Source organism: Eleginops maclovinus, chromosome 1, assembly GCF_036324505.1.
Source record: "Eleginops maclovinus isolate JMC-PN-2008 ecotype Puerto Natales chromosome 1, JC_Emac_rtc_rv5, whole genome shotgun sequence".
Taxonomy (NCBI): domain Eukaryota; kingdom Metazoa; phylum Chordata; class Actinopteri; order Perciformes; family Eleginopidae; genus Eleginops; species Eleginops maclovinus.
In genome coordinates, this window is record NC_086349.1 from 5,361,143 (window position 1) to 5,370,444 (window position 9,302).

Here is a 9,302-nt window from a genome sequence, read left to right on the forward strand (position 1 = left end):
TGCAAATAAAAACATTTGGATTAATGTATACAAGGGATGACCACACTGCGGCCCATTGTCCATTTTGAATCGACCCACACCTGAAACTTTTGCTTTTGTTTTATTGTACTTCTTAAATGTATATGTCAAAATATATAAAACATTTGTATTTTATGTGTTAACAAGCGTAGTTTTCAAATAAATTCAGTCAATTAAAGTTCAAAACATTTTCTAACAAATCCTAGTTGATAAGAAATAATTATATTAACTGATCCTGGCTGTTTCAAGTATATGTTACCTACATTTGATAGATTTTGCTAACTTATAACTAAAGTTACGAGGCAATACATCAGACCTCTAGTGAGTGGCCCAGCCTTTCGTATATTTTTACGTATGAGGACCTCCACGAAAAAAGTTTCGACACCCCTGATGTATACCCTATGAATGCAGTATGGCTCTGTGTATACTGTACCTCACATAGGCTCCTAACACTCCGAGTTCACTACACACAGAGGCGACTTTGGGTGGAAGTCCTCTTCTCAGCAGGATGTTTCCTTCTGTTTTTGGCCGGATCTTGTCCATGAGGATATAGGCAGCTGTACTCGCATCACTTTTACCACCTTGCAGTATTCGAGTAATGTCCTCTCCATATAATTGTTCCCAGAAGTGGTCAGACAGGGGAGGTCAAGGGTAATCTTAACTTAGGTACTTTTCACCACTGCTCAAAGGTGTAACGTCGTTCCAGTGTACATTAACCCAGTACTGGACATGTTACATTTTGAAGCACTTTTACTTGATTATAAGCTAACAAGAAAAGTAATGAATAAAAATTGAAATATGTCATTTTGTAGCTTTTTTAGGAAGATTTGCTGATGCCATCTTACTTCCTCCTTCTCTCTGAGGCTTCAGGACAAACTTATCTGGGTCGGCCAGAGCCATGGACACAGTGTGGTCACCTTGTGGACCCTGGAGCCCAGAGGAGTACAATAAAAAGACATCATATGTCAAAGCATGAATTATAAATCGGCAAACTATGATGTTGTCTTTTTGGCATTCTTTTGATCCTTTTTCTTTGCTTCAGTCTCATTGTTTACATTTCGATGGCTGCAAAAACATGTACATACTCGTAATGTAGAAGCAGTAGTGGGTTTTTTTATGCAATCGATGAGGAAATGTTGATATCTATCTGCAAGCCCCTTCCTCGTCTCTGGCACACCCAACTTGGCAAATATTCACTTTGCATTTGCTGTGAACACATTATGGCAGGTGGAGAGTGTAAATACAGTGGCAAGCCTTGGGACAAACTCCCATCTCTCCAAGAAAAACTGGCACCGTCTTAACTTTTCCTAACAAGGGTTTCAAATCAGCATATCATCTTGATTGAGCTGCCTTATTTTTCCAACAGTCACGGTAAATTCACAAAACTTTACAATTAAATAAACAAGTCTACTTGCACTTGGTCAGGTAGTTCAGGTGGACCAAGGTAGACTCGCTGTACGAGGTCTTGATAACCCACTCCCATTCCCCATTTATTAGTTTGAAAAAGGCCCTTAAAGTGGTGGACACTCCATGCAAACAGCGTGGAAGTGGGTAGTGGACATGAAGAAGAAGGGAGCCTATTTCATGATCTATCATTGTGTTTCCTGTTTTATTTTGAAAAGTGTTCACCACTGTGTTTTCTTTTTACTTCCTGTCTTTGTGTTTTCGCACCTGGTTGATTGTCTGATTCGTTTCACCTGGTACCCTTGTGTTTTTGCCTGCCCTCCCCAGCTGTCCTTGTGATAATTCCGCATGTTTTAAGTTATGGTCTTTTATTTGCTTCGTCAGATCTTTGTCTGTTTGTTGGGAAGTTCTGTCCTGTCTGTTATTAAAGGTATTGCTGTGAAGTTCTCGACACAGCACCTTTCCTTTGGAATAGTGGATGCTCTTTTAATACTGTGTATTATAGTAATATGTTTTATTTCCTCACCAGGTCAAGAGCGTAGAGGCTAGTGAACGTCGCAAAGATCTGTTCCACTACTTGGGGCTGGTCGGGGAAGAACTTCTCCAGAACTCTAGCTCTGGCGAGCACCTGCTGGACCTTCTTGGTTCCGGCCAGGTGAGTGCTGATGTTGGGACACTTGACAGCCAGAGAGCGCTCCATCATCAGACGAGCATCCCAGGCCTACACCAATCATGAATATTTGGTTGGAAATAATGCACAACTGGAAAATGTCTCTCCGTCAATAAAATATCTGAAGAATGGACTGAAAATCAACAAACAGGTGAGAACAATATGGAAATAGTAAAGTGGGCCTAATTATGCAATGCTGTCACTGAGATCTGGAGATGCAGTGACATATCTTCCTAGTTTTTTGTTTGTCCATGAGGAGAATCTGCATTAAAATCAGCCCCACTTCTGAGTTAGCTTCTATGTCACTTTTAAGAGTTTGTTTTGGAGACGTTCTAGCCCCTGGAAGTCGAAAATGGTTCAATGCAGATCTGATAAATATTTTTAACAAATAACAATGCAAGTGTCACTACTTCTGGTCAGCTCCATTAAGAAACATACTTTCTCATATAAATACACTTGTATTTTAAAATTAGCCTCACTTTACAGACTCAGAGGTTGCAGCTTGAGCCCCTGTTGTAATTTCCTTGCACTCCTAGGTAGAAATTGTGAAAGTGTTTAATCAAAACATCTACATCTATCTTCTTTTGGAATCACAAACATTGTCTGTAAGAATAGATTCTATAGGCCAGTTTAATGTTGCTGTTGTCTGGATGGCTTGGTTTGGCCATGTTTTCTGTGTGCTGTACTAAAAGGAGAGCAAACAATAGACTATTGGACATTTATCAATTTGTTAGATCTGCTAAAAAAAACACTGTTTACCAAGTATTTAATTGATGCTGATTTTAAGTAACTAAATGCAATAATTATATCTTACCTGGTCAGTGTAGTGACCTGCCATGTAGCCATAGTGGTAGTACACCACAGCTACCTCCAGACCACCTCTACAAAGTTACAGTTGGAAAATGTTGAGCTGGTCGGAAATTTCTGTGAAAAGATTAAAGGGACTGATAGCTTGGTCAGCGAAACAAAAATCTGCTATTATGGTCGAAATATTTATCCCCCTTGGTAGAAAAATTGTTCATAGCAAGTGATTTAAGTTTTTAGTTTTATTTTGAAATGTATTTTCTCTCAGTGTATTGTCTGGTTTCACTTCCTGTCTCTTTTTTCCCCTGCCTGTTTGATTGTATAATTGTGTTCACCTGTTGCTCTTGTGTTTCCTCCCCAGCTGTGTCTTGTCTTTATGATTAGTCTTGAGAGTATATAGGCCGGTCTCTCCTATATTGTTCTTTGTCCTTCCTGTTTTCCTGCTATTGTACCTTGAGCAGTAGCCTTTACTTTACTCTATTTCCTTTGTTCTGTTTTGCCTTGTCTGGTTCCCCTGTTTTTGTCATCAGCTTGTCTTTGTTAAAAGCTCGATTGCTGAATGCAAGAAGAGTAATGTCAATCTCAAATCCAATCATTTACAATGGGCCTAGGGCCTGGCTAGCTTAGCTTAGCATTGAACAATATATTACAACTCTGCATGACAATCACTCTATAATTACCAATCAAACTAATCACTTCACAACTTTAAGTAAATTCACATAAACAACTTTTTGTCACCATCAAGAGATCCTCTTCTGGATACTTCCTCAAACTTTCTGTGGATAACAGGAATGTTTCTGAACAGAAAGCAAGTGAATTGTTGTATTTATATCTATGTTTCTGCTGAAACGTGTTCTAATGACATCAGTTTTCTTGTAAACCCTACCTACCTGTTCCAAAGCTGTTCCTCAACGCATCGTTGTTGGAGTTTGTGTAGCGAGACATTGTCAATTAGAAACAGGAAAACTGCCCTACAGAAAGATAATAATGTTTATGATTTGGTTATTAGACAGAATCTCTACACCATGTGATATGAAAAATTACATTTCTTTTGTAATTAGTAACAAAGAGTGTTCTTCAAATCAAACACGCCATACTAACAACATATATGTTTCTACTATTGTATTGTAGCTTTAACACTACAATTAAAAGCAAACAATTTTTGTATTCAAATTACCAACACTTTGCCTGCAAAATCCACCCCTGCAATTGACAAAATTCTAATTCCTACAGTTGGCGATGCATTGATTCAGTGAGTATCATGTTCTATATGATGTTAAGGCAGTGTCATTGAGGGAATACTATTTGCAATGGAATATGAAAAAAAGACGGACAAAATGCAAACAAACGGGAATCAAGTCAAGTTGTACCATACAGTGGAAATGTGCAATATGTGATGTTGACATCCACCATTACTCACTCACTTAGGTTTGCCATAGAGCTCCCAGGCCTTAGCTATAGCAGCGGACATTGCAGGACTGTTGTTGGTACTCTGTACACACTTTGCCCTCCTCCAAAAGACCAACTGACCTCAGGATTACCCTGACAAATCAGAGAGAACCTTATTTTGCACAAATACATATCACAAATGTAGCATTGGAATGAGCACAATGACTTGATTAACTATGATGTCTTTTACATTCTCTCGGGTACCTGTGCATCTCAGCAACACCGTCAGACACCCCAAAACCACCAGTGGAAAAAGTGTTGATCTCTATTTGCTTCAAACAGGTCACATCCCCCCTCTGATCCAACATGTAGTCAAACCGGATTATACCCACCATAATGGACTGGAAATATGATACAGAATTCACTCGTTAAATTAACCATTGCAGAAATAATCATGTCGATACAAACGTTACACATCACACTAAAATGATCGTCATGTTCACTGGCTTCGAAGGGCTTTAGTTTGTTCGTTGTGATCTCACACTTATCTGAAGTAATGTATAGCTTATCATCTTTGTTTAGTATTAAAGTTCATAAGTAAATGTCATTAAACTGTGAAATTAACAGAGTGTTGAATGTTTAAATTTGATAAAATACAGGTTTGGACCCAAATGAGGACAAAGCAAGCAGTCTGATTTAAGACAATTAGAGAGTAATGCTTTTAATAACTTTTGATCTTTGATATGGAACTGTCGACTGGATGAAATATGAAGGCGATTGTTCAAGTAAACCACCTTGCGCCACCAAGTGCAACATTTTGCCAAAGACTGCACATAAATTCAATCAAAAATGTCCACATTTTGTTGGGTTTACTATATTACGCTTAGAGGATTATCTGTTTGGCTCCCTTTGCTTCATATGTCTACCAAATTTCCGACTTGTAGGAAAAAACATATTTTGCCATCAACCTAATAACACACATTTTCACCACACCTTTTGACCCTGACAAAAACAAAATCGGAATTTGGTAAACAATTAGGCCCTCAAAATCGTGATCTATTTCTATTTTTTGGAACGTCCAATTACATGTGAAGTCAACGTAAAGATGTGGAGAGAAGCAAATTCGCTCCGGCGGCGCGCATAACACGAACAACGCGACACGAATTACGCAGCGAACACACGGTTCCGTTACGTTGATGCTTGACGGTGGGTGTTTCTGGCGCTTTGGGTTAATGTCACCAACAACCAATCACTCCTCCTGTTTGTATCCCTGTATGTGTACAGGTTCAAAGGTTCAAAAGGTTCAAAGGTTCAAGGGTTTTATTTGTCATATGCCAGCAGATACAGCGTATTTGTTGGCAATGAAAATCTTATATCCCATGCTCCTCCAACAACTCAACATACATAGTGCAAATAAGATAAATAAAATAGTGCAAAAATTAGACAAGAAAATATATACAATAACGACACTAAGGATGTAAAGATGTCCCCCCGCCAAAAACACGTTAACTTTGAAGACTGTACCTTTACATTCGGGGAAGGGGTGGGGGTTGGGGCTTCTTTTTACATATTAGGTAAGAACATCTAATTTGCCCGAATTGAGGGATAGGGTACATACTTTTTTTTTTTTTAACAACGGTGGGCCTGTTCATAACTAATATATATATATATTTTCGTGTAATAATGTAATGATTATTATGACTTTTTTCAATCTTAATTTCGGGGGCCCCCACCAGTTACCGGGTGCCCTACGCGCTCTGCCTACTCTGCGTATAGGGAGCGGCGGCCCTGATTTGAGGTAATCACTTTTTCAATAATGTATGTTGGTTTTTACAGATGTAGGTCCCCGCAGTGGAAAACAATCGTTGTTTTAAGTGCCACAGAACTTTTACTTTAATGATTTAGAGAAACAAGTCTTTTTTATTGTATTTGTTGGCAATTAGAAACATATTGAAAAAATGGGCAAATACTGTTTCCTAGCCATTTAATCTATTAACAAAATTATACATCAAATGTCTTACCTGTGTGCGACCTTCCTGCTGCACTTGTCTGTATATGTCAAACAACTGTGAAATCATTGGCCTGGACAGTTCTGTGATGTTAAAGGAGAACAATCATTAGACTTTATACATCCATGAGTGCAGTTTGTGACGTAAACTATCGATCATATCACCTTGCATCTAGACATCTTTTTTATTTAAAAAAAAACTTCAACAAAATGTTCTTATTTGTCACCAAAATTCCCCTTGTACCCTGCAAGAGCGTCTTCTAGAAAGTCCGGGTCCTGGCTGATCTAACAAATTCTGTTGTATGAAAGTGCCAATGGACTATTGTGATGTTTTCTAAGCAGTGGTAGCCAACATTGGTGGGGGTCCACCTTTATTAAGAATATGAATATAAGAATGTAAGGTGACATAAAAACCAAAATCGGGGATATATGACTGGTTGGGTTTTAATATTTCAATTTCATATCTTTTGAAAAAGTTAAAGCTGCAATAATAATAACTACATTAACTTTATTTGTATTGCCCCTAAAATTCAGGATGCAGCCCAAAGTGCTTAACAGAACTAGCAGAAAAACGTAATGACTAATAACAATCTGTAAACACCAGTAAACGTTATATAAATGTGTAATGCAACTTTTGATTATACTATAATTCTGACTGACTTGCACTACATTCAATACTGTGGGCAATCCCCACAGGAGCAGTCTGGAGTGAAGTGTCTTGCCCAGGGACACGACAGCATGCTGACTGCAGTTATCCAGAACCATACTAACCTTACTTGCGTAATGTTGAGTCAAGTCCATTTTTACCATGTATATTCCTCCCATCTCCTGGACACTGATTTACCAAGGGATTCTCATTTCATGTCTAACCTCCAATGGAAGCCATTTGATGAAAAATTATTAAAACTGCATGCAAACAATTAGGTGGTGTTCCTACCTCAGATGAATTGGGGTTCTCCTTTGTGCGCTGAAGAAACCCTTGCGCAAAAGCTAACTCTTTTGCCTCTTCCACTAAATAGTTTAGTCTGTCTGGATTTGAGATCAGCTGTTGGAGAAATACTGTTGTTGCAATCATGATAGGCCTAACGAATAAAGAACGGAATGCTTTCAGAATTTCTTTTCGACAAGAATCAAGATACCGTAATTAATGAACAGTACAGGAAAAACAGCAATTGTTATCAACTATAAACGGTGGATGAATAGTTATTGAAATTCAGTTTACTTTGATGTGAGCAAATAATAAAATGATACTGAATAATTTTAACTTTGATTGCTGTTTTATCTTAAGTTTATTTAATATGAGAACTAGTTTATATATTACATTTAATAGCTTTTACGAGACAATAACCATAGTATATTTCATATACTATATTATTATAAGTATCTGTTAGTCATTTATGAACACTACATAGCTAGATGGACCAATAATCATTGTTATCTAAATAATGTGTATGGATCCTTTACAAAATAAAGTATTTAATACAAGTATTGTAATCATCAGCTGCAACTTTAGAACAGCGATCCAAATATTGTTTTTGTACAGTAATCTTTACAAACCAATCATTAAGGTGTCAATCTGCATACATTATAATAATAGTGGTGACAAATATCCATGTCCTGCGTATCCACGTGTTCCTGGCTTTCAATGTAACAGAACTTCTGAGAAATGTTACCCCAGAAAAGTGCAGAGGAACTTCTACGACCTGCAGACTCCTGCTTGGTTCCAGAAGTGTAACGTGTAATTGTTGCTAGCAGAGTTGTTTTACATGTTTGGACAAGCTGTTTGTCAAGAATTCTGTCCAACCTGCTAGAAAACCTGGTCAGGCTACAACACAAACCACTTTTTAAAGGTCCTTGCACAAATATCTCAAATTCCTCCGAAGAGACAAATACAGAGACAACAGCAACACAGTTTCAATGCAAACTGAAAGGTACTGTTATTGATCTATTATGCTTATTGTAACTGTAAGTGCTCATGGCCCATACAGACCAGTATTTTTGTATTTTCTTCTCATTCATTTTAAATTAATGTAACTACGCAAAGGAGTAAAGACAGAGCCACATTTCCATTCAACATGTTAGGGGAATTGTCTTATGAAATAGCCCAAATATCAATTACATAGCTAATAAAAAGACACTATCATTATAAACTTGGCTTGACTCTTGGCAATGGGAAAAGTAAGGGGATTTATCATGTCTTAGATTAAATTAGGACCATGCATACAAATACATTAATCTCAAATGAAATTCTTGCAATGCTTTGCTATTAGCTCATTTCCATCTGCCGTCACTGTGCAGGTACACACATAACAATCAACAAACCCTTAAAACTTTAAGAAAGTAATCTGAATCTGTCTCCAATGAAGATTTATTGCACATTTCAGGACAACAAGTGTGGCATCGCTAACCAATGAGAAATGCAAATATGCAAAGAAACATATACTTTTCATACTATTTATTTACCATATAAACTCAAGATACAAAACATGCAAAATGCTTTTTTCCAAACCCACAAACCTTCCACCGTTAACAGTTGCATACAATATAAATAATGTTTCTTTCCCATTTTCAGGTTACTCAGGTCCCGCACAGGGACTGCTGGTTGTGTTTCATTTTTTAAAAGATTTGTTGATGAAAATGAGAAAAAAAAACCCTCGTCGCGATAATGAGAATAGATTAGAGAGATCAATAAAAAACAGTTTCACTGAGCTGTGTGTTCCACCAGTTATGAACCAAGACAGGACAGAGTTTGGTTTCCGACATATCTGGAACAGGTTCAGGTTATCTACACTGAACAAAAATATAAACACAACACTTTGAAAACAAAGATCTAAGACTTTGTCTATGCACACAAAAGGCCTATTTCTCTCAAGTAGTGTTCACAAATGTGTCTAAAACTTTGTCAGTGAGCACTTCTCCTTTGCCGAGATAATCTAGCCACCGCACAGGTGTGGCAAATCAAGATGCATTCCAAGGTTTATTGTGAAAAAAATACATTTAGCGCCATGT

The 9,302-nt window shown here is 37.5% G+C and overlaps 1 protein-coding gene across 1 annotated transcript; it reads right to left on the minus strand.

Annotated features, from left to right (window-relative positions):
* Positions 1-819: 819 nt before the first annotated feature.
* Positions 820-7,058, minus strand: LOC134861380 (glutathione synthetase-like). The gene is given in 12 exon segments (XM_063878603.1): positions 820-945; positions 1,949-2,143; positions 2,907-2,973; positions 3,616-3,693; positions 3,787-3,867; positions 4,321-4,403; positions 4,405-4,438; positions 4,550-4,686; positions 6,307-6,352; positions 6,354-6,377; positions 6,538-6,578; positions 6,954-7,058. Coding segments are annotated over 12 exon segments (1,017 nt in total).
* Between the last annotated feature and the right edge of the window lie 2,244 nt (positions 7,059-9,302).